Here is a 25,713-nt window from a genome sequence, read left to right as displayed (position 1 = left end):
CGAGCTGTGCCTGTGTGCTGCTTATAGTGGACAGTGCCCTCAGACAATGAATGGGGACAATCAAAAGTGTTTTTTTTCCCGGTATTGAGACCCTATGACGGATCTCAATACCGGAAAATAGAAACGCAAGTGTAAAAGTAGCTCCTAATGTCTACACGGCTGCAACTGCTGGGGGTATGGCAGGGGAGAAGCCAGGGCAGGTGGTGGGATGGGCCAGTGGACGGAGTTAGTCGGGCCCCATTAAGATTCTTGCTATGGGGCCCAATGATTTCTATGTACGCGCCTGATCAGTACAGGATAAGTAATGTAATGTATGTACACAGTGACTGCACCAGCAGAATAGAGAGTGCTGCTCTGGAGTATAATACAGGATGTAACTCAGGGTCAGTACAGGATAAGTAATGTATGTACACAGTGACTGCACCAGCAGAATAGAGAGTGCTGCTCTGGAGTATAATACAGGATGTAACTCAGGATCAGTACAGGATAAGTAATGTAATGTATGTACACAGTGACTCCACCAGCAGAATAGTGAGTGCAGCTCTGGAGTATAATACAGGATGTAACTCAGTATCAGTACAGGATAAGTAATGTAATGTATGTACACAGTGACTCCACCAGCAGAATAGTGAGTGCAGCTCTGGAGTATAATACAGGATGTAACTCAGGATCAGTACAGGATAAGTAATGTAATGTATGTACGCAGTGACTGCACCAGCAGAATAGTGAGTGCAGCTCTGGAGTATAATACAGGATGTAACTCAGGATCAGTACAGGATAAGTAATGTAATGTATGTACACAGTGACTCCACCAGCAGAATAGTGAGTGCAGCTCTGGAGTATAATACAGGATGTAACTCAGGATCAGTACAGGATAAGTAATGTAATGTATGTACACAGTGACGGCACCAGCAGAATAGCGAGTGCAGCTCTGGAGTATAATACAGGATGTAACTCAGGATAAGTAATGTACACAGTAACTCCACCAGCAGAACAGTGAGTGCAGCTCTGGAGTATAATATAGGATGTAATTTTGGGGTCGGTACAGGATAAGTAATGTACATTAATTATAGTGGAAGTGACAGGAGTTATTATACAGAATGCTAATACAATATCCAGTTGAACATCGGGTGTCGGTCATACCTTTGTGGCCAGCATTCGCTGCTGGGCCTCGATCTGCTGTTGCTGTCTCGCTGCCATTTCCTGCAGTTCAGCCAGAGTCATGTCCATCCTGGGGCCGTTCACCTGTGTAATCCAGAAAACAAGAAAAAGTCATTATGGTCTCTAAATGCGCTGGGTGCGAAAACCTGCCTCCACCACTACCACTTGGGCTAATGCAGAGCAATACAGGAGCGGTGAGCAGCTTCCTAAGGGCTGGGGGATACGGGCAAACAGTGCGTGTAACATACTTACCCCATTTTCAATCCTCCTGTCAGAAGAAACCTTCACCCCATTCCGCTTCAGATTGGGATCATGGGATCTTTGTAGATTTCCTAGAATGAAAAAAAAAAATACACATACAAAATCACTAACAAAGGGATTTTTTTTTATCCAGGTACAATAACCCTAAAAATTCTTAAAAAAAAAAAAACGTACGCGCAACCAATAACATTGCAGCATGCAGGTCTTCCGGGTAATCCAATTTAAACTCCTAAGGGCATGTTCACATCTGCATTGAAGGCTCCATTCGATTTTAGATTTGGTCAAAAATAGCAGAGAGAAAAATTTGCAATACATTCATCGAAACAAAACCGAACGGATCCCGTTATAGTCAATGGGATCTGTTTGGCTCCATGCCTGACAGTTTTGCCCCGAATCCAGCACCTCTGTTATTTTCATTGTCCTGCTCCTACTCCAAAGATATACCGATAGGGAATTTAGATTGTGAGCTCCACTGGAGACAGCAAGAAATCATAATATCTGTAAAGTGATGCGGAATATCAGTGCTGAATAAGAGTAAAAAAATAAACTGAAATAAAGAACGCTCATGCGAATGAGGCCCAACACGCATATGTGTTACAATTACTGAAATATAACCGGGATCCAGTTTGGGGACCTTCTTCCAGGTCTCATATCAAAAATCAGATGTCTAATGCCAGCTTTATGGTTGGTTCTGTCATTTAGTTAGAGAATTTTAGCTTTGCAACGTCAGGCAGGTGATCCTGTCAAAATGGACGACAAACCAAGTAGTCTCCTTCTATACACTGCATGTGCACCCGCACACAACGTCCATGAAATCTAGGAGGCTCCCAGACTGCTGCTCCCATGCCGCTTCTCAAACTTGTTCACATCCCTGGCAGAAGAACAGAATACCGGAGATACTGGAGACCGGCGCACACTGCAGGATCCCCACTGACTATGAAGGGACCCGGCGGTGTGCAGCAGTCTACAGTATCTTCAGTATTCTGTTCCTCTGCCAGAGTTAAGTGCTGGAGATGTGAACGAGGGTTATGGTTTCCTCCTTCTAGCCAGAGATACCAGCAATAAAGCTACCATTAGACATCAGATTTTTATTTTTCAACAGTACATTTTTATTGGTTTACAGTATATTTTAATTTACAAAAAGTTACAATCATGTTTTGTTATATGAAAATTAAATAAATACAAGTTTGACATCAGTATCTTTGGTTTTGTTGCTATTTCTGATTTGAATAGTTATGTTGTAGTATATTAATTAGTAAATAGTAGGAAATGTGAAGAATAATTTGCCGTTATAGTACTATATTTCATTTTAGCTTGTATTATTTGAATTTTGTATATAGTAATTAATACAAGTATATGAATTTTATATTGATAGGAATATAAATGACAAATTATTCTGATAATTATTAACTATTCAAAATTGTATTTAGTTAAGGCTCCATTCACACATCCGCAATTCTGTTCCGCATTTTGCGGAACGGAAGTGCGGACCTATTCATTTCTATGGGACCACACTATGTGCTGTCCTGATCCAAAAATGCGGACCCGCACTTCTGGGTCCACAATCCCGTTCCCGAAAAAAAATAAAACATGTCCTATTCTTGTCCACAATTGCGGACAAGACTAGGCATTTTCTATTATAGTGCCAGCGATGTGCGGTCCGCAAAATGTGGAACGCACATTGAAGGTGTCCGTGTTTTGCGGATCCGTGGATCCACAAGACACATACGGATGTGTGAATGGACCCTTAACAGGGATGGGGATAGTTGGACATGCAGATATAAGCTATAAAATAACTAAAAAAGTAAATATTTAAAAAACAACAAATCTATAAATAAAAATATAGCTGTTTGCCATCGCACAGATCAATATATAATTGTAACCTCAGATTTTTGTGTGTCATGTACCTGCCGACACTCCAGTGACTGTGAAGCCTGGAAGACAGTCGCCAGAACCAGATCCTTGTTATATTTCAATAATTGAAACACACAACGTGTTAAGTCTCTTTTATATTGGCGTTCTTTATTTCCGGAGACTACCACAGTTATGTGAACCTACCCTGAGAGAGGGAAAAAAAAAAAAACACTGCAGCTGCATCCCCCTCCCCTTACTACCGTATTACTGTACCTGAGAGCCTTCAGGCAGAGAGAGGGGGGCCACACACTACAGGAAGATTACGTGGATGCTACTTTTCACTGATAACATATTAGAGTTATACTGAATATAGGCATCAGGGCCACTCACCCGATTCTCTAGATGGCGGGCGCTCATGGCGTAGGCAGAATCGGACCTCGTTGCGTTGCATGCCGTACTTCTGCAGAATATCAATCATGCGCTCGTTGTCTGCCACAGGGCGTTCTGGAACACAACGTTATTGGCACGTTCACAAGAAGAATGAAGTACATGAGCAACACACACTTCTTCCCTGTCCAAGACGGGGCGGGGGAAATACACTCACATGTACCAAATATACACCCATTGCCGTGCTTCGCCACATCTCTGCTGTTAAAGGGGTATTCTGCATAGATTAAGTTATCCTCGTGTTAGGGGATAAGTATTAGTTCGGAGGGGTCCTACCGCTGGGACTCACACCGATGACAAGTGCTAGGGCCCTGTATGCCCTCCCGTCCCCTGAAATGAAGAGAGACTGGTCGGGCATGCATACGGCCGCCATTCATTTCTATGGGATAGCCAAGCTTTAAAAGCCCCTCCTGTCCAAAGGCGGTGCGTGGTATTACAGCTCAGTCCTGATCAACTCAATGGAGCTAGGCTGCAATACCAGACGTAATCCACCGACAGGGGTGGCACCGTTTCTGAAATAAAACAGCCATGTTTATTTAATAATGGACAACCCCTTAAAATAAAAATATATATATATATATATATATATTTATTTGATATGCTTAGAAAAAGTGTTTTAAGCTGTAGAAGAGATGCAAATAATGTTATATCAGATATCTGAGGGTCAGTACAATTCATCCTGAGGCTCCTGATTCATGATTAGAATGACAGAAATACAGTGAAGACTGACACAGGGAGTGAGTGGAGGATTAGTCTGTGTAGCTGTGCTGATATATGCCTGGCTGACCCGTGCTGTGAAGGCCAGCACGCTGGCTGTAAGCTGCTCCACCAGCACAGCCTTCGCATTCCTCCCACGAATAGAGAGTAGCGGGCGCTTTGTCCTGCCGACACAAAGACCCTTTCTTCTCCAGGACAAACAGCATTGCACAACCGTCGTCCGCACTGTTATCCCCGCGGCACAACCCTAAATTTACCCACAGATATAGTTAAAGAGCTCATGGACCACGCAGAGCCCGTGACTAAAGGGACAGCGAAGAGAGCGAGAAAGCTGTCAGCGACCAATGTGACAGATCAGGACGTCTCCCTCCACCTTCCTATAAACCTGAACACCCTGGGTATTTGGGAGTGGTAGGAAGGCTGCTGCCAGTCAGAGCACCCAGCATACAGCCGTCACATCACTGGACTCGAAATTTACGCAACAGAAAATAAATTATTTTTAGATCAATTTTATACTTCCCTGGTGGTCTAGGGTGCTGAAGAGGTTAATGCACATTTTCTTGGTCTGATGGGTCATTACCAGCTTCCCTGGTGGCCTAGTTAAAGTGGTATTCCAGTTATGTAACGTTATCCCCCATTCAGAGGTTAGGGGATAACTATTAGATAGGTGGGTATCCCACGGATGACACCCTGCACCCAGCGGGGCCCCTTGGAATGAACGAAGCGGCGAGACGGGCAGCCAATCCATTCTTTATGGGAGTTCTGGAGGTAGCCGAGTGCACATGCCCGACTCGCTGCACCATTCATTTCAGAGCGCCCACAGGGTGTGGGGTCCCCGTTCTCTTGAACTGTGGGGCTCCCATTGGTAAGACCACCACAGATCTAAGATCTGTGAATAGGGGTGACATCACAAAACTGGGAAACACACTTGATATCAGTTTCTCTGGTGGTCTAGTGTGGTGGATGATTTAATACCAAATTATCTGGTGGTCAGTTATAGTAAATAGGTTAATACGAGCATATGTGGTGGTCTAGTGGACTGGGCGAGTTACTGCCAGGTTCCCTGATGGTCTAGGGTAGCGGAGGAGTTAATATGAGGTTTCTCTACTGGTCTGTAGTAGTGGATGAGTTACTACCAGCTTCCATGGGGATCAATAAATGTCCGTCGGGACCAATAAAGTGTATTGTATCGTAGTGTAGTAGAGGAGCTAATACCAGTTCCCCTGGTGGTCTAGGGGATGATGTAACTGGTAGTCTAGGGAGGTGGGAGAGTTAATTCTAGCTTCCCTGATGGTCTAGGGTTGTTCAGGAGTTACATATCAGCCATGTTTGGCCAGAGATACAGAAGAGACATACCTGTGCCTCGCCAGACTTCAGACAGGTGGCACTCGGTCTCTCCAGGCTCCTTGCACAGCTCCACGACGTCTCTACAGGTGGTCTCAGGAGTGACCGGCACCTCGCTAAAATGGTGCTCATTGTTACTTAGATACACCGTGAGAAACATCTAGAAGAAAACCAGGAAAAAACAAACAGGTAAATGACAATGAAGAGCCACACATTGCAGGCAACTACACTGGTCTATGTGTCATAGCCAAGGGCCGGAGGACCAGCAAAGAAACTGCCGCAACCCACTGTCTTTATGGAAATAGATGTACTAATCCAAGCACAATTACCATAGCAATGGTGGGCACCACGAGCTGTATGGGGCACCTGAGGGCTCTTACTGCCACCCTGTGCCTTCTTTTCCCATCTGTACATCTTATAAGTAGAATAACAATGTACACCCGCTGAGCAAAGATAATATCGCCCCAAGGAGGAGAGGAAAAACTCTGCGAGACTGTAATAATGATAAATGGACGTGCTTGCAAGAGGAGACCCGAGCCCGAGCCCGGACCCAAGAGGAGACCCGAGCCCGAGCCCGGACCCAAGAGGAGACCCGAGCCCGAGCCCGGACCCAAGAGGAGACCCGAGCCCGAGCCCGGACCCAAGAGGAGACCCGAGCCCGGACCCAAGAGGAGACCCGAGCCCGAGCCCGGACCCAAGAGGAGACCCGAGCCCGAGCCCGGACCCAAGAGGAGACCCGAGCCCGAGCCCGGACCCAAGAGGAGACCCGAGCCCGGACCCAAGAGGAGACCCGAGCCAGAGCCCGGACCCAAGAGGAGACCCGAGCCCGGACCCAAGAGGAGACGCGACCCCAAGAACAAAGGCGACTGTGGCTAGCAATGACAGGACACGTAATGAGCGCCATGACACCAAAATTTCCTTCTGCTACATGCCTGCAAATGTTCCGGGCAGAGATGTGAGTAATGAAGGGGCCACCTGTGTCTGGATGGTGGACAACAAAACTCTGGGAGTTGCTTGTGCTCGTCAGCGGATCAAACGATGCTTTCTACTGGTGGTCTGCCTGGGCTGCCCTCATGTAACCACTGCTCTCACCACCTCCTAAGTCAGAATGGCCTAGATCAGTGATGGTTAACCTTTTACAGACCGAGTGCCCAAACTGGAACCCAAAACCCACTTATTTAATTACAAAGTGCCGACACAGCAATTTACCCTGAATACTACAGTCCAGTATAGTATATCTTCCAAAATCTCAAAATCTGTCAACTGGGCAAGACGTCTTCCAGTGCGTCGTAAAGGCACGTCTATCAGTCAATGACCTCTCACAGGAGGTTAACTACCCAAAAGAAGCATCTGGGAGCCTGGAAGCAATTTTACGCCCCATTGTGGCAAGACCCAGTATCTAACCAGAGCACACCTGTAATCAGTTACATTTATACTGATGCCTGATGAGTTTTGCTGTCAATCTGGGGGCGGTATTCTTTATATATATTTTGTTTTGTCAAGGAGAGAACAATCCTCTGGAGCCCGGTGACTCCTAGAAATTCGTCTCCTATAGATATTTCTGTTTCTGGAATACTAAAAAATGCAAACTGGCCGCCCCTGCCACAGATCAGGGCATGCTGGACGCTCTCTAGCTGGCCTACATGTAAAACAGTTCATTATCTGCAGCCATATGGAAATATTAGCTTTACAGTGGAACGGTTTGAGCAAACAGATCTCGTCAGCACAGACAAGTGATTCACACGACAGCCGGATGTACAATAAGCGAGACGCATCCGCGAGCGGTCGCTGAAAAACAACCACCCCACCCTAGGGGGATCAAATGGTTAAAAGGGGGAAAAATGCCTCCCCAATGATACAGCAGACATAATACCCCACCTCTATAACCCGGCTCCATCCCCAGACGGTAGCCAGCCACAATGGAGAGGATTAATACTTTCTTCCCTGGTGGTCTTGTGGAGGAGCAATGTCAGAATCCATGATGGTCTCGGAAAGCGAGGCATGAATACTAGCCTCCCTGCTGGTCTAGCGAAGGCGTTATTTCAGAATCCATGGCGGTTTCGGAAAGCAGGGGATTAATACCAGCTTCCCTGGTGGTCTAGTGGAGGAGCAATGTCAGAACGCCTGGTGGTCTAGTGGAGGAGCAATGTCAGAACGCCTGGTGGTCTAGTGGAGGAGCAATGTCAGAACGCCTGGTGGTCTAGTGGAGGAGCAATGTCAGAACGCCTGGTGGCCTAGTGGAGGAACAATGTCAGAACGCCTGGTGGTCTAGTGGAGGAGCAATGTCAGAACGCCTGGTGGTCTAGTGGAGGAGCAATGTCAGAACGCCTGGTGGTCTAGATTATGGTTGTGTTAATATCATAATGCCTGGTAGATATCTCTATCTCCTGGATATGGACAGCACTGTTGAGCGATGCAATGCCACCGCTGGTCGATGACTGGTCCCTCCTATAACCTGCAGGCTTCTCCCTGTAGCGCGGTCGGACAGATCAGACAGTCAGGATGTGGTGATCAGCAATTGGGGAAAGTCCAGTCAGTCCATTGGGTATTTTTGGTTTGATACCGTGTACATTGAGATAACTAGTTACAAGCCATATCAGTGCATTTCGTATTCTTGGAGGGTATTTTTGGGGCGTCGTTGGTATGTGATGAGAGGGGCATAAGCTTTCTCCCTGATGTGGGTAAGCACGCCTTACAGTACTGATGAAATAGTTTTCCAGGAGTCAGGATGCAGCAATCACTGCTGATTTTTTGCACAAATTAACTTACATCTAAGGGGAGAGATTCATCTGCAAAACGGGAGGTGGCGATCGCTACGCAGCAGATGCGAAACGTGCACATTGACTAGACGTGGCATGGAAAACCAGCAGAACAGAGGCCCAAGAGGACAAAACCTGACATTTCCTGGTGGCCAGGGGCAGTGCCATCACGCCATTCTGCCTTGGTATATTCATATAGGGCTAGTGAAACAACTGGAACCAGTGATATAAGCTATTATGTGCAAAGATGGCAGCTGGGTACGGGCACCAATACAGCTGTACCAAGGCTTCCCTTCACCTGAAGGAAAAAATAAATAAAAATCTGCATATTTTCGCAGACCTGTATCTAAACATTAAAAGGAGTGATCGCATGACTAATGTAAAAAATGAAAATCAGACCTCCTATAGCACATGACAATCTCTCCCCATCACCGCTCAAGGAGGCGTGCCCATGCTCTCCCCATCACCGCTCAAGGAGGCGTGCCCATGCTCTCCCCATCACCGCTCAAGGAGGCGTGCCCATGCTCTCCCCATCACCGCTCAAGGAGGCGTGCCCATGCTCTCCCCATCACCGCTCAAGGAGGCGTGCCCATGCTCTCCCCATCACAGCTCAGGAGGCAGTTGAAGGATGAAACTGAGCATGTGCGGCCTTCTCAGTGAGCAGGACAAAGAAATAAGAAAAACAACAAACATCAGGTGGCGCTATGCAGATACATTTTATTGAATAGCTCAGCAGCTATGCAACATTTTTTATTACATGCAATTAAAAAAGTATTCAGGTGAGATGCTGGTTTGAAAACTGTAGAATATTTTTCGTGGGACAACCCCTATAAGGGCAGAGTGGCTTCATGACCCGCCATCCCTCTAGCCCCCAGGGCCAGGTTTAGGGTTGGTTGCAAAAAAGTGTATCACCTGGGCACCCCAACTCCCACATGGTGCCATTACTTATGGATGGGCACGTTCTAGGATGCAACTACATTACCTACCTACATAGGTAACCCTTCAAGGCACAGTTTGTATTATTTGGGCATAGTATGGTAAAGCATAAGGGGGTCAAGAGAAAACGCCATACAGGGCACTGTCCAATGTCAGGCGAGTGCTGCCGCTATCTACGCCCACATGCGAAACAGCACAGCTGAGAACTGGTTATAGATAAGCGGCGGCACATGTGGCTCTTGCCGCTGGCGCACAGCACTGTCCAGGAGCACACTGTGTGAATACCGTACATGTACAGTAAGACAAGGATGATGCACATTACACCGTCCTGGGGTGACTCACGTGCTCTGTATCGTTCTGTGGGCAATGATGTCACCAGTATCCAGGCGCACAGCGATGCCGGCGTGAGTCATGGCGGGCACCTCCTCCACCTCCTGATAACTGGTTCTTCCTGTTTCCTGGGCACAGGCTGATCTGTCAGTATCACTGCCCTGTGCGACTAGGAAGAAGCCTCATCCGGATAATGGCACAGCCCGGCGGAGGCATCGAGACATGGGCCCGAGACCAGAAGATGCCCCTAATGTTTATAGAGCAAATGCACCCCAATACTACTGATAAATGTGCCAGGGGTAAAGCTGTGCCCCTCATTAACTCCTCGCAGCCATAAAATCTAAGAATCGTCTCCCTGTTGTAGAGCAGAAAAGCAGGAGCGACAATTCTGTCGCGCAAGTAAACCCCTTCCGGGCATGCCCAGAAGGAAGCTCAGGATGCTGGGGCCCCAGAGATTGGGGTGTAAGGGCTACACTACTATTACTGGGTACATAACATCTGGGCGCCGCCCCCTTCCCCCCCCCCCCCCCCCAAAAAAAAACAAAAAACAAAACATCATCAGGAAAAGAGGCCATTTACATTATTGCCTTTAAACTGGAAAATCTCTTTACAGCTGTTGCCCGGCCGTGGCTCTACAATAAGTGGGCACTGGCCGTGTGCTCCCCGCATCACTGATAAGGACCTTTCACCTGAAAGGGTCCGCAATCCTGAACTGCGGTGCGGAACGGAGGCACGGAACCACTACGGAGTTCTATTTTTTTTGCGGTGCGGACTGATCACGGACACAGATTGCAGATTGCGGTCCCCAATGCACGGAGCGGCCTCACAACGGCCGTGTGCATGAGGCCTTAGAGTAATTCCCACTGTATAAAGTGATTCCATATCTCCAGGATGTGCCATCAAGTTATGATCGGAGTGGTCTGACCTCTGGGAACCCCACCACGCCTGTTAATTAGGGGCCACCGTGCTCATTTAGCGCAGCACCCCCTGCCACCAAACGGCAGCCAGTCTCATTCACGATGCTAAATCTGTGCTGTGGCCCCCTGCGTTTTCAAGAGGAGTGGGGGGGTTCTCAGGTCGGACCCCCACTGGTCATAAAGTGATGGCATATCCTAGTCAAGCAAGTACCCCTTTAATCTTTACACAGCACCATTCTTATGTTGTGTTCTTCAGTTCCTCACAATGAGCAAGATCTCCGCCTGCTATCAGTGAATGGAACAAAGTTCAGCAGGGGTACCGGCTCTCATTGAAGAGGCTACAGGACTGTTTTGGGGGTGCTTGCCCCTCATCAGTACAGGGCAGGGTACTGGCTGGGAGCACCAGATCACTCAGACGACTCCCAAGGTTGGACAGGCTCTCAGAGAACAGACTCTGCAACATTTAAGCAATCCTATGCAGCCCCCCTCCTGTACTGATGAGGGGCAAGAACCCCCAAACAGTCCTGTCGACAAAAAGGTGTCTGGTTTGGCTGCTAGGAGGCCATGCTTCTTTCCCATGGAGCCCTGCCCCTCTTCAATGAGAGCCGGGACCCCTGTGAGCTGCACTGGTATCTCAATCAGCCAAACGGTACCCAGCGCTGCACTGATGAGGGGCAAGAACCCCGAAACCGTGCTATCGACAGGTAGGTCTCTGGTTTGGCCAATAGGAGCTAATTTGCATATTTACAGGCTACAGACTTGTCTTGAACCATTACTTTTCACAGCTGAAGGTTTGCTGCTACTGTATCCAGCTTCGTTTTCGTCCGCTGACAGCAAACAGAGATCTTAAGAACGACAGGCAGCATACATGAGAAAGCTGCGGAACACTACACACACAGGCCACAGGGACCTAAAATCGTTTTAAAGGGGAAGTCGGACTCACTAGAACATGTACGCAGGTGCCTCGCTGTGGCGGTACGCTCAGTGCTGGGTGGATGGGCGGCGGGTGACAATGTGTACTCAGCGCTCGCTCAGGTTCTTATCTACGTGTCACACATTCCAGGAATAGTTCTCCGCAGGAGGAGAACCGCACAAGGCATCATGGGGTTCCATTCATTCTCACTTTCTAATCCGTGTGCAGTTCACCCTCCATCACCAGGGTGACAGACGGGTGCTGTGGGTAAGGCAGGCAGGTAAGTGCCCCACGCTTCATTAAAGCGGACCTCTCACCTCTCCTGACTGGTTTACTATGGTAATAATTCTGGAGCGTCTATTCTTAGGACTATATTGTGACAGTCCTCTATTATTCCTGCTAGCAGTTTGCAATGAAGGTTCAGCTGGTTGTTCCCAGTTGGGGGTGAGGTCCCTGCACAGTCCGACACTGGTAGCGCTGATTGGATAATGTCAGACTGCGTAGGGACTGGTGACACCCATTGCAAACTCCATTCATAAACTTCTAGAAGGAATAATAGAGGAATGGCGCATCATAAAGATGTCCGGAGTGGTTACAGGTCCTCTTTAATAAAATTGGCGCAAGCAAGCAGGCTTTATTTTCCCCTGCGCCATATTTCTATAATATCAGGCTGCCATTTTTAAATGTCCTCTTTGTTGCCAATGGTAAAAAAAAAAAAAAAAAAATTGTATGTCCAACCCAAGTTTTGGTGTTTAAAGGGATAGTCCAATCTTATAAAGGTAGGGCTCATCACTAGGACATGCCATTTCTTTGGTGTCCCCCCCCCCCCCCCCCACCATTCCTAAGGATAAAAGGCACCACAATGTTGATTTAGTGCCGTGTCCTCTAACAGCACCCACCCAGCTATGTACAGAACTGCAGCCAACCCATTCATTTAAAGGGTAGTGCCAACTTGGAAACGCATCCCCTGTGCCTGATCGGCGAGGGTCCAAACACTGAAACCCCCACCAATCTCAAGAACAGGGGTCTTGTGCCCTGTATAAACGGAAGGGCAGATTGCAGGTCCGACGCAACGCCATTCATTGTCTACAGGACGAGCGCTGTGCTCTGCTATACGACATTGTACACCGCTACGTAGGGGTGTGGATAGTTTATCACACCAAAAACTGCCCCCTTAGGAGGACGATAGCGTCTATGGATTTAGTAATCTTCTCCGAATAAATCCTGCGAGTGGGTAACCGGACGCCGAAACCCTGAAAATGATCAGCGCCAGAAGAGACGTCTCCGGTAAAACAATGCAGGTGGGGAAGGGAGGAAGACGCCCCGAGGAGCTGACAATCTGACGGACTGGTAAAGAGCGGCTGCAGACTCCTTCATAACCCGAAGCTCAGAGAGAAACATGCGGGGGATAATCATGGCAGACCTGTGTACCCGGGCTCAGCGCCGACTCGGCTCTGCTAGGTCTGGGACAGTGTGGATTGTTTACGTGGACGGGTTTTCCTTTTAATTGTACTGGAGGAAGAACGCATTGTTCACGCCGGGATGGTGTTCGTGGAGGAAGACGATGGCGCCTGGAAAAAACAAGGGGAAAGAACTGCAGCTGCAGAAACAACATCGAGTGACGTGGGAGTCCTGGAGCAAACCCCCAGCTGTGAGGAGTGCCTATGAATGCAAACCATCGTTTTCTATTCACTGGCGGCAAGCAGAGATCCTAAAACCGGCGAGAAATTGAGGCAGAGTATATTTACAAAGCTGCTGAGCAGAATTATATCTATTTCTAGGGAAACTTACTAGGGGGATCACTTACCAAGCCCCCCGCGGTCATATATAGAGGTATACGCTGAAACTGTTCCCACGGGGTAGTCACATCCCTATCATTGTGTCCTGGAGAACACTTTTTTGGGAATAGCCCCCCTCCCCCCATTAAAAAGAATGAGTCAGCCTTCTGCAAGACCCATTATAGTGCAAAGGCCGAGAATGCACAAAGAAAATCCTGGGCGAGAGTTCAGAGGAAGAAAAGCCATAAATCGCGGAGGGGCGAGCAGATAACCCCCATAAATCGTGGAGGGGCGAGCAGATAACCCCCATAAATCGCGGAGGGGCGAGCAGATAACCCCCATAAATCGCGGAGGGGCGAGCAGATAACCCCCATAAATCGCGGAGGGGCGAGCAGATAACCCCCATGGCCTTCCTACATATCTGTCCCAATCAAGTGACTGGGATTGAGCTGCTAGATTTCAACATGTCTTCTCCTTTCCCAGAGGAGTCGGGCAGCGGTCTCCCCCTTAAGGGGACAAGCATGCATGGATAGGGGGATGCCAGTTGAACGAGTATTCGCCCGATACAGGTAGTATATAGATCGGCTTCAGCACACACTGGGCTGGCAGGCGTCTGCTACACTGCCCTAGGCCGAGGGACACGGTAAAATAAGCTACTAGATGCAGAAAAGTGCCGCAAGTGTGAACAGCGCCTAATACAAATGAATGGGGCCATCAATGTTGAAGGGGTATTCCCATCTCAGACACTGGGACCATATCGCTCGGTTTCTTTTCGCTTCTATGGGAAAGACGGAAAATAGCCAAGCCGTCGCTCAGCTATTTTCGCAGCCCCATAAGAATGAATGGAGGGTACCCACGCCTGCCTGATGCGCCCTCCTTCACTTTGCCGGCTGGGTTTATGACATTGGCACGGGTCCCAGAGGTGGTATCCGCACCTATCAGACATTGGGGGCACATCCTAGTGATATGCCCCCCATTGTCTGAGATAGGGAAACCCCTTTACCCTCCAGAAACCTGCCCGGACCTTATCCCTAGGACGGCCGGGGGTTGGTTACAATTGTATCCAGTCTACATTATCCTCTGACGTTATTTACACTGCACTGATACATTGTAGCAAACTATCAGGAAAGTCAAGAGAATTGAGGCCAAGGCTCTGTTCACACTTTGATTATTGCACAGCGGATTCACATGGCGACTATCAGATACCAACGACGTATAACGCTGAGCATTACTGCCCTCAAAAAGTGAACCAGACGACCCCCCCCCTCCCCCAAAAAAGAATGCTACAGTGCAGGAGGAGGGTGCAGACTGCCCACAAGGGTTCAAGATTTCAGCTTTAGGCCTAGTTCACACAAACGTTTTTTTTGCGAGTGTACGGGCCGTTTTTTTGTGTTCCGTATACGGAACCATTCATTTCAATGGTTCCGCAAAAAAAATGGAATATGTTCCGTGTGCATACCATTTCCGTATTTTAGTTCCGTTGAAAGATAGAGCTTGTCCTATATTTGGCCGTAAATCACGGGTCGTGGCTCCATTCAAGTCAACGGATCCGCAAAAAAAACGGAACACATACGGAAATGCATCCGTATGTCTTCCGTTTCCGTTCCGTTTTTTCTGAACCATCTATTGAAAATGTTTTGACCAGCCTAATTTTTTCTATGTAATTACTTTATACTGTACATGGCATACGGAAAAACGGAACGGAAAAACGGAAAGGAAACAACGGAACTCAAAAACGGAACAACGGATCCGTGAAAAACGGACCGCAAAAAACAATAAAAGCCATATACGGTCGTGTGAACTAAGCCTTAGATTATGAGAATGTCCCCATTCACTGACAGCAAGCCAAGATCATGAGAAATGGTGAGGACCGGTGTGGCTGGCGGCTACTGAAGGTGTACGGGCCCCATTACCCTCGTGTCCCCGTCCTCAGCCCTGCTGTATTTACAGTACACACCCAGACCCCGTCCTGCCCTTATCTAACAGATAACAGAGTGGATATGGAGGTGGCCCCCGGGGGTCTCAAGTAGTCACCGGCCATTAGCTGTTGTGTGCACAGAAATCCCAAACACAACAAAAGGGCCCCCGCCCCTCCGCTTATAGATAAGAGGTGATCTGTTGTGTACACAGCATTACCACAGTATACAAACACTGCAGCACAAAACAGGGCCCCGCCAGTCTACAGGGGCCCCGCAGCCAGACTACTGAGCTATAAAGAAGAAGGGACACAAGCTCCAGTGTTATACACCAGGGATGCTCAACCTGTGGCCCTCCAGCTGTTGCAAAACTATAACTCACACCATGCCCTGCTGTAGGCTCAAAGCTGTACGTTGTCCGGGAATGCTGGGAGTTGTAGTTGTGCAACAGCTGGAGGGCAGGTTGAGCATGCCTGTTATAGACGATACAGAGCAAGAGGCCTGACACAGGAACAGAAGATATCAGAGAAGTAATCTACATATACCGTTCACTGTGTACATACAGTCAGTTACTCCAGAGCTGCACTCACTATTCTGCTGATGAAGTCACTGCGTACATACATGACATTAGTATTTTTTCACATTAGCGTTAGTTAGGCTTGCCCGGCAGGGGAACAGCCTGCTCGATCCATACTAACGTTTGCACACGTGTACTGCCAGAAGTCCGCCCCGGCCTTATTCACTATTACAGGGATGGGCTGGAGATGCAGCGTGCTGCGTTTTTTGTCTGGCCGCCTCTCGGCATGTTTTCTGTGCTGCGGACGCATCTAAGTCCCATCCGCCGGGGCGGACTTCTGGCAGCACACACGTGCAAGCATTAGTACGGAACCAGCAGGCTGTTCCCCTGCCGGGCAAGCCTAACGCTAATGTGAAAGAAGCCTAAGGTCATGTATGTACTAAGTGACTGCACCAGCAGAATAGTGAGTGCAGCTCTGGAGTATAATACAGGATGTAACTCAGGATCAGTACAGGATAAGTAATGTAAATTGTAGGTTGATTATACACACACACACACACACACACACACACACACACTGTAGTATAAAATACTGTAGGATTAATACACACTGACGATCTTATCTGTTCACACACAAATAAAAGGAACAGTTTCCTCTGTAAGACTCCTATCATCACCCTGCGAGTAGGATGTTGGGAGTTTCAGGTGCACCTGTATCCTGTGACACAAGCACAGTATACAATGAATACAATGCTGGCCTCCGCTCGGTTCATATAGACAATCCTCTCGTTATTCTCTGTAATTGTCCTCCAATTATCACTCCGAGGACATAAAGGCTGTTCCCGGACCGCCCGCTCGTCAGTCACCCCCACACTGTATGCGAAACATACGGGGGAGGGGCTGTAAAAGCCTCACTCTGCTATTATCATTTATCACCTGTCCAACCACTGGGGCCCCCACAATCATGAGAACGGGGGCCCCCTGCAGTGGAGTGTGGACCACTGTACTCGCTGTGCTGGTGTAGTGGGAAGGAATGGGGGTTAGGGACCCCGGTTACAGTGACCAGTGGGGGGTCCCTGCAGTGGTATCCAGTGGGGGGTCCCTGCAGTGGTATCCAGTGGGGGCTAGCTGTCATTGTTCTTTAGCTCATCCAAAGTGTACAGCAAGTCAGGTTTTCTCACTTTGCATGCAAACAAGACGTTTTCTTTCACTGACTGCAAGCAGAGGTCTCCAAAGCAGCAATCTATTCAAGCTCCTTAGTGTCACATACAAGGTAAACTGAACAGGAGCAGGTAGATTCCACTGGCAGCGTGACCTTTGCTCTCCGACAACCCAGTGCATTTTTCAAAAAGATTCCTGCGAGAGGCCGACACAGACGAGCAGAGAACTACTCGGCTCAGACACAGCAGAGCTGACCGTGCGCAGACACTGCCGACACTGGCTCTGCGGCACAGACAATAGAGACCTTGTGTCACTTCACAAATCACAACCAAAAAGTGCCGAAAAAGAGGCAGAAGCTGAACGGCCAGCGGTAATCTGAGGGGGGAAACTGGCAGCGCCACCACAGGGGCTAGAGCGAGAGGGGGGGGGGGGACACTAGAACGAGAGGGGGGGGAACTAGAGCGAGGGGGGGTGAAACTAGAGCGAGAGGGGGGGTGAAACTAGAGCGAGAGGGGGGGGTGAAACTAGAGCGAGAGGGGGGGGTGAAACTAGAGCGAGAGGGGGGGTGAAACTAGAGCGAGAGGGGGGGGTGAAACTAGAGCGAGGGGGGGGGTGAAACTAGAGCGAGAGGGGGGGGGTGAAACTAGAGCGAGAGGGGGGGGGTGAAACTAGAGCGAGAGGGGGGGGGTGAAACTAGAGCGAGAGGGGGGGGTTGAACTAGAGCGAGAGGGGGGGTGTGAAACTAGAGCGAGGGGGGGGGGACACTAGAGCGAGAGGGGGGGGGTGAAACTAGAGCGAGAGGGGGGGGTGAAACTAGAGCGAGAGGGGGGGGTGTGAAACTAGAGCGAGGGGGGGGGGGTGTGAAACTTAGAGCGAGAGGGGGGCGGGGGTGAGAACTAGAGCGAGGGGGGGGGTGATGTGATGAAACTAGAGCGAGAGGGGGGGGGGGTGCTGAAACTAGAGCGAGAGGGGGGTGGTGAGTGAAACTAGAGCGAGAGGGGGGGGGGTGTGAAACTAGAGCGAGAGGGGGGGTGAACTAGAGCGAGAGGGGGGGGTGTGAAAACTAGAGCGAGAGGGGGGGGTGAAACTAGAGCGAGAGGGGGGGTGACACTAGAGCGAGAGGGGGGGGTGAAACTAGAGCGAGAGGGGGGGGGTGAAACTAGAGCGAGGGGGGGGTGAAACTAGAGCGAGAGGGGGGGGTGAAACTAGAGCGAGAGGGGGGGGTGAAACTAGAGCGAGAGGGGGGGGTGAAACTAGAGCGGAGGGGGGGTGAAACTAGAGCGAGAGGGGGGGTGAAACTAGAGCGAGGGGGGGGTGAACTAGAGCGAGAGGGGGGGTGAAACTAGAGCGAGAGGGGGGGGGGTGAAACTAGAGCGAGAGGGGGGGGAAACTAGAGAGCGAGAGGGGGGGGTGTGAAACTAGAGCGAGAGGGGGGGGGTGAAACTAGGCGGAGGGGGGTGAAACTAGAGCGAGAGGGGGGGTGAACTAGAGCGAGAGGGGGGGGTGAAACTAGAGCGAGAGGGGGGGGTGAAACTAGAGCGAGAGGGGGGGTGAAACTAGAGCGAGAGGGGGGGTGAAACTAGAGCGAGAGGGGGGGTGAACTAGAGCGAGAGGGGGGGTGAAACTAGAGCGAGAGGGGGGGGTGAAACTAGAGCGAGAGGGGGGGTGAAAACTAGAGCGAGGAGGGGGGGTGGAAACTAGAGCGAGAGGGGGGGGGTGAAACTAGAGCGAGAGGGGGGGGTGAAAACTAGAGCGAGAGGGGGGGGGAACTAGAGCGAGAGGGGGGGGGAACTAGAGCGATGAGGGGGGGAACTAGAGCGCGAGGGGGGGGAACTAGAGCGCGAGAGGGGGGGGAAGAAAAAAAAAAGGGAAAATGGAAAAAGAAAAAGGAAAAAGAAAAAGAGAGAGAAAACAGAGGAAATGAGGGGGGGGGGGGAAGGGAAAAGGAGGGGAAAGAGCAAAGAAAGGGAAAGGGGAAAAAGTAGAGGGAAAGAAGTTGGGGGGGGTGGGGAATAAAAGAGAAAAGGGGAAATGAGAGAGAAGGAGAAAAAACCCAAAGAGAGCGGTAAACCAGAGCACTAGTGATCAGGGCGTGAGCGCCCCCTTTGCACCGTGTTCACACCAGCATTGTGAGGGCACGGTTTTCACACTTACGCGCAGGGTCGGGTGAGGTAACCCCCTGACATATGGAGCCAGGACCCTGCCGTGACTTATCACATGACGAATGTAAAGCCGCAGCATGTGAGGAGAGCAGACGTGGCGCTAACCTGCCGGTAACCCCCGCCGCACCCACGCTGTGACAGGTTTATAGAGATCTCTGCTGTTTATATACATCTGGGAAAGTTCTGAAACCTGTAGGGCTGCGGCTGCCACAATGAGAAAAAGCAGACCCACAGCAGCACAGAGGACGTAAGCCTAGAACAAACATCGAGATTCTTCATGGAACCAGCCACCGTACCCAGCCTTAGGGATTGAGAGAAGATTATAGAGAATTTACCCCTCCCCCTTCATATGATAGCGGTCGTATCCCCACCCATCCCAAGAATGTACGAACTGGCAGTAGGGACCTCCAGCTGCAGGATCAGCCACCAGACCCCCATAATCACCCCTTTCACACCATTGCTAGATAGGTGACATATCATAGGTGATAATACACAGGTATGACAGCTGGCGGTGTATTCAGTGCAGCCCCCCCCATCCCCCCCTATTTATATTACAAAGCCAGTAACCAGATACACCACTGCACAGGTACATAGCGACCAGGTGACTGACGAATGAGGGGGGGTCTCACCTGATACTACAGATAGAAACCCGCACAACCCAACGACAATGCAACAGAAAACCCTCATCATCCCCACTGTATCCTCGCAGCCTCCATGGACTCACCGGCATCATCTTGGCTCCGTACCGCATTTATAAAAGCCGGATGCAGCGTCCGCTCCACAGAAGTAATGACGCCGACCGGGTGACGGACGGGGCTCATTCAGGGTGCAGGGAAATGAAGCCGAGACCTGCGGAGGAGAAGAGAAGGTATAAGTCCAAGTACTATAGTATGGACTCTGTGTGCCGCCATATGGTGCTTCCATGAGGCACTGTGTTCTCCCCTACAAGCCGCACCGCCTGCTATGGGACAAGCCTCAAGTTTCTTACACATATCCTTAGAAATCCATGAGGAAAAGAAATACAAGAACAAAGTCATGTGCACAGTATAGGCCCACAGCAGTGCACGGGCGCCCGCGGTATAGGCCCACAGCAGTGCACGGGCGCCCGCGGTATAGGCCCACAGCAGTGCACGGGCGCCCGCGGTATAGGCCCACAGCAGTGCACGGGCGCCCGCGGTATAGGCCCACAGCAGTGCACGGGCGCCCGCGGTATAGGCCCACAGCAGTGCACGGGCGCCCGCGGTATAGGCCCACAGCAGTGCACGGGCGCCCGCGGTATAGGCCCACAGCAGGGCACGGGCGCCCGCGGTATAGGCCCACAGCAGTGCACGGGCGCCGCGGTATAGGCCCACAGCAGTGCACGGGCGCCCGACGGTATAGGCCCACAGCAGTGCACGGGCGCCCGCGGTATAGGCCCACAGCAGTGCAACGGGCGCCCGCGGTATAGGCCACACAGCAGTGCACGGGCGCCCGCGGTATAGGCCCACAGCAGTGCACGGGCTGCCCGCGGTATAGGCCCACAGCAGTGCACGGGCGCCCGCGGTATAGGCCCACAGCAGTGCACGGGCGCCGCGGTATAGGCCCACAGCAGTCTACGGGGCCCGCGGTATAGGCCCACAGCAGTCTACGGGCGCCCGCGGTATAGGCCCACAGCAGTCTACGGGCGCCCGCGGTATAGGCCCACAGCAGTCTACGGGCGCCCGCGGTATAGGCCCACAGCAGTGCACGGGCGCCCGCGGTATAGGCCCACAGCAGTGCACGGGCGCCCTCGGTATAGGCCCACAGCAGTGCACGGGCGCCCTCGGTATAGGCCCACAGCAGTCTACGGGCGGCGGTATAGGCCCACAGCAGTCTACGGGCGCCCGCGGTATAGGCCCACAGCAGTCTACGGGCGCCCGCGGTATAGGCCCACAGCAGTCTACGGGCGCCCGCGGTATAGGCCCACAGCAGTCTACGGGCGCCGCGGTATAGGCCCACAGCAGTCTACGGGCGCCCGCGGTATAGGCCCACAGCAGTCTACGGCGCCCGCGGTATAGGCCCACAGCAGTCTACGGGCGCCTGCGGTATAGGCCCACAGCAGTCTACGGGCGCCTGCGGTATAGACCTGGATCTGGAAACATTTTGTTTTTCCTACAATCTTCTCTATAGGATTTGAAAAATGTCAGGAAAATAAATAAAATGTAAAATTCTAAAAAAATACAGAACACACACTAAAAAACATTGGTGTGATGTAAGCTTTAACTGTAGGGACTCCATTATCGCCATACGGGGTCCTAAAGCCGGCCATACACATTAACAAACAGCCGACCATCTACGGCCTCGTGCACACGACCGTATTTACAGTCCGCAAAATACAGAGACCGCCCGCGTTACGTCCTCATTTTTTGCGGAAACCATTGACTTTAACATGGATTACCTGTACGTCCGTTCCGCAAAAAGATAGAACATGTCCGCAAAATGCAGACCATAGATCCACTGAAGTCAGTAGGCCGGACCGCGATCCACATCCGTATTTTGCAGAAACGCGGACCTCCCCAATGGCAGATGTCGAAGAGGAAGGATCGGGCTGCCGGATCTCAACATGTCCAATCCCTTTGTTTGTTGAACCCCCACCACCGCCATCTGGGAGGGGGGGGGCACCACAGTCCGGCAGCAGCTACTGCAGTGACTGGAGGCCAATATACCACTAGCAAACCTCCCACTGATCAGGACCCCCACGGCCTGGGTGACATCACCCCCAATATTTGCAAGCCTGTGATTTCCCCATCCTCCTCCTCCTCCTGTCTGCCATAGGTCTCCTGACAACTACCTACACACTGAAACGCTCCCTCAGCAGTGTCAGCCATGTGTCAGTATTTTCAGAATGAAGTACCGCACACCGTGGTCGCTGGTGCTAGCAAAAGACTGTTAGTCGTAATCTAGTAGAAAGAATGGCTGCACACGGCCGGCTCAATCTGCCACGGATTAGTGTCATTTATTATTCACTATTATTTCATGTTGCAGACATGATCCAGGGGCTGCCCATACGTCTCAGTCACATGGCATCAGTACCGTACGTTTCGGCCTTCTTCAGCGGTATACGATCTGGCAGGAGCGCTGGTGATCCACTGGATCGTGTTTGCAACATGAAATAATAGTGAATAATAAATGACACTAATCAGTGGCAGATTGAGCCGGCCGTGTGTCAGTGACCTGGATGAGGATCATCTGCCCCTGTACGTCCCACACAGATCTGATGCTGCACCATCCCCAAGACCCCTACCTCTCACAGCTGGGGGTTCGTCACAATGACAGCAGCAGCCCCAGTCTCCTTCCTGTGGGGGATTGTTTGCTACAATGTTTCAGTCTGGAGTCTGATGGTCCGGACTGGATACAATTGTAACAAGCTGTGAGGGCTTCTATTCACTGACAGCAAGGAGAAATCTTGAAAAGAGTGACAGATGGAACCACAGAATTGCAAAACTTTTTGACATCCGAGCAACAACAACCCCCCCTGGCCCTATCTGACATTGGGGTGGGGCTGTTAAAGGGGCACGCTCCAGGAGATATGTACATGGCCAGATCCCTTCAAGACTGAGAGCACATACATGTAACATATGTACATGTCCCAGGGCTGACCCCCCCCCCCCCCCCAGTGCTGATCTGGAGTAGGACCCCCCCCCCCCCAGTGCTGATCTGGAGTAGGACACCCCCCAGTACTGATCTGGAGTAGGACACCCCCCAGTGCTGATCTGGAGTAGGACGACCCCCCAGTGCTGATCTGGAGTAGGACGACCCCCCAGTGCTGATCTGGAGTAGGACGACCCCCCAGTGCTGATCTGGAGTAGGGAACGACCCCCCAGTGCTGATCTGGGAGTAGGACGACCCCCCAGTGCTGATCTGGAGTAGGACGACCCCCCAGTGCTGATCTGGAGTAGGACGACCCCCCAGTGCTGATCTGGAGTAGGACGACCCCCCAGTGCTGATCTGGAGTAGGACGACCCCCCAGTGCTGATCTGGAGTAGGACGACCCCCCAGTGCTGATCTGGAGTAGGACGACCCCCCAGTGCTGATCTGGAGTAGGACGACCCCCCAGTGCTGATCTGGAGTAGACGACCCCCCCAGTGCTGATCTGAGTAGGACGACCCCCCAGTGCTGATCTGGAGTAGGACGACCCCCCAGTGCTGATCTTGAGTAGGACGACCCCCCAGTGCTGATCTGGAGTAGGACGCCCCCCCAGTGCTGATCTGGAGTAGGACGACCCCCCAGTGCTGATCTGGAGTAGGACGACCCCCCAGTGCTGATCTGGAGTAGGACGACCCCCCAGTGCTGATCTGGAGTAGGACGACCCCCCAGTGCTGATCTGGAGTAGGACGACCCCCCAGTGCTGATCTGGAGTAGGACGACCCCCCCCAGTGCTGATCTGGAGTAGGACGACCCCCCAGTGCTGATCTGGAGTAGGACGACCCCCCAGTGCTGATCTGGAGTAGGACGACCCCCCCAGTGCTGATCTGGAGTAGGACGACCCCCCAGTGCTGATCTGGAGTAGGACGACCCCCCAGTGCTGATCTGGAGTAGGACGGACCCCCCAGTGCTGATCTGGAGTAGGACGACCCCCCAGTGCTGATCTGGAGTAGGACGACCCCCCAGTGCTGATCTGGAGTAGGACGACCCCCCAGTGCTGATCTGGAGTAGGACGACCCCCCAGTGCTGATCTGGAGTAGGACGACCCCCCAGTGCTGATCTGGAGTAGGACGACCCCCCCAGTGCTGATCTGGAGTAGGACGACCCCCCCAGTGCTGATCTGGAGTAGGACGACCCCCCAGTGCTGATCTGGAGTAGGACGACCCCCCCAGTGCTGATCTGGAGTAGGACGACCCCCCCAGTGCTGATCTGGAGTAGGACGACCCCCCAGTGCTGATCTGGAGTAGGACGACCCCCCAGTGCTGATCTGGAGTAGGACGACCCCCCAGTGCTGATCTGGAGTAGGACGACCCCCCAGTGCTGATCTGGAGTAGGACGACCCCCCAGTGCTGATCTGGAGTAGGACGACCCCCCAGTGCTGATCTGGAGTAGGACGACCCCCCAGTGCTGATCTGGAGTAGGACGACCCCCCAGTGCTGATCTGGAGTAGGACGACCCCCCCAGTGCTGATCTGGAGTAGGACGACCCCCAAGGGACCCCCCCCATTGCTGATCTGGAGTAGGACGACCCCCCAGTGCTGATCTGGAGTAGGACGACCCCCCAGTGCTGATCTGGAGTAGGACGACCCCCCAGTGCTGATCTGGAGTAGGACGACCCCCCAGTGCTGATCTGGAGTAGGACGACCCCCCAGTGCTGATCTGGAGTAGGACGACCCCCCCAGTGCTGATCTGGAGTAGGACGACCCCCCAGTGCTGATCTGGAGTAGGACGACCCCCCCAGTGCTGATCTGGAGTAGGACGACCCCCCCAGTGCTGATCTGGAGTAGGACGACCCCCCCAGTGCTGATCTGGAGTAGGACGACCCCCCAGTGCTGATCTGGAGTAGGACGACCCCCCAGTGCTGATCTGGAGTAGGACGACCCCCCAGTGCTGATCTGGAGTAGGACGAACCCCAGTACTGATCTGGAGTAGGACCCCCCCCCCCCAGTGCTGATGTGGAGTAGGACACCCCCCAGTGCTGATCTGGAGTAGGACCCTCCCAGTGCTGATCTGGAGTAGGACCCCCCCAGTGCTGATCTGGAGTAGGACCCCCCCAGTGCTGATCTGGAGTAGGACATCCCCCCTCCCCCTACCTGCTGACCCCCTCCAGCAGTCCTGTGACCAGCCCCCACACACACACAGCCATATCTCTCCCTCAAGGACTTTACCATGACCCACCTGTTGCTGCTGCCAATACCGCCGGGCCTCTCCCGGTCCTAACGACAAGCCTGCGTCTCCCCCGGGATCCCAGCTTTGTCCAGCGGAGGAGGGAGGCGCCTGTCCGCTGCCTGAGAGGCCGACCCTGCACCGCACGACCGCTCCTCCCCCCTCAGCGGCGGCCGTGACGCATAACCACGCCCCCTGTTGCAACGTCAGTTTACCTTCGATCACGTGACTCGCCTCTCGGTCTCGGGGTTATCCCCGGCCTCTGATGTCGGCGATATAGCTCGGTTATTATGAAGGGCTGGGGACTTTTTGCGGTAGTTGCGAGAAGTTAAAATGGCGGCCGCTACCCCTTCACGGGGGCACAACACGGGTTGTCATGGTAACAGCCGAGGCACCCTCTCTGGCATTGGTCAGGGAGAGAGAGGCTGCGCTCCCTCATCGCGCCTCTTGCTTAGAGCGCCCTCTAGTGGGCAGCCGCTCGTACTGCCATTGTGTGTCTGACCATGGAGGCTATAGCCATGTCTAGGAATAGACACGCAGGCATGGACATTAGTGATCACTGCTCCCCATACCGAGGAGGAGATCGCTGCATGCAGAGCAGCGGTCTCCTCCACCAGCGAGCTGGCGATTGTCAAGAAGGAACGCTTAGCTCCCCCCTCCCCGATAATCTGCTGCTCTGTCGTCCTGTGTAAAGGGACATTCATAGTCCACT

At 51.8% G+C, this 25,713-nt stretch overlaps 1 protein-coding gene across 3 annotated transcripts in view; it reads right to left on the bottom strand.

Annotated features, from left to right (window-relative positions):
* Positions 1–25,340, bottom strand: part of TP53BP2 (tumor protein p53 binding protein 2) — a 63,037-nt gene extending 37,697 nt beyond the window's left edge. For 2 of the 3 annotated variants that reach the window (XM_044289076.1, XM_044289078.1), the window contains exons 1-6: positions 25,014–25,170; positions 19,898–20,022; positions 5,797–5,944; positions 3,667–3,780; positions 1,414–1,493; positions 1,144–1,245 (exon numbers count right to left, since the gene is read on the bottom strand). In XM_044289076.1, coding sequence (XP_044145011.1) covers positions 1,144–1,245; positions 1,414–1,493; positions 3,667–3,780; positions 5,797–5,944; positions 19,898–19,924 — 471 coding nt within the window. In that variant the 5' untranslated portion in view covers positions 19,925–20,022; positions 25,014–25,170. Of the gene's footprint in view, positions 1–1,143; positions 1,246–1,413; positions 1,494–3,666; positions 3,781–5,796; positions 5,945–19,897; positions 20,023–25,013; positions 25,171–25,216 lie in introns of those variants that run through there. The other variant, XM_044289077.1, reaches the window with a different exon arrangement.
* Positions 25,341–25,713: the final 373 nt, after the last annotated feature.

Source organism: Bufo gargarizans, chromosome 4, assembly GCF_014858855.1.
Source record: "Bufo gargarizans isolate SCDJY-AF-19 chromosome 4, ASM1485885v1, whole genome shotgun sequence".
NCBI classification, from domain to species: Eukaryota; Metazoa; Chordata; class Amphibia; order Anura; family Bufonidae; genus Bufo; species Bufo gargarizans.
This window is presented reverse-complemented; position numbering and strand designations above follow the sequence as displayed.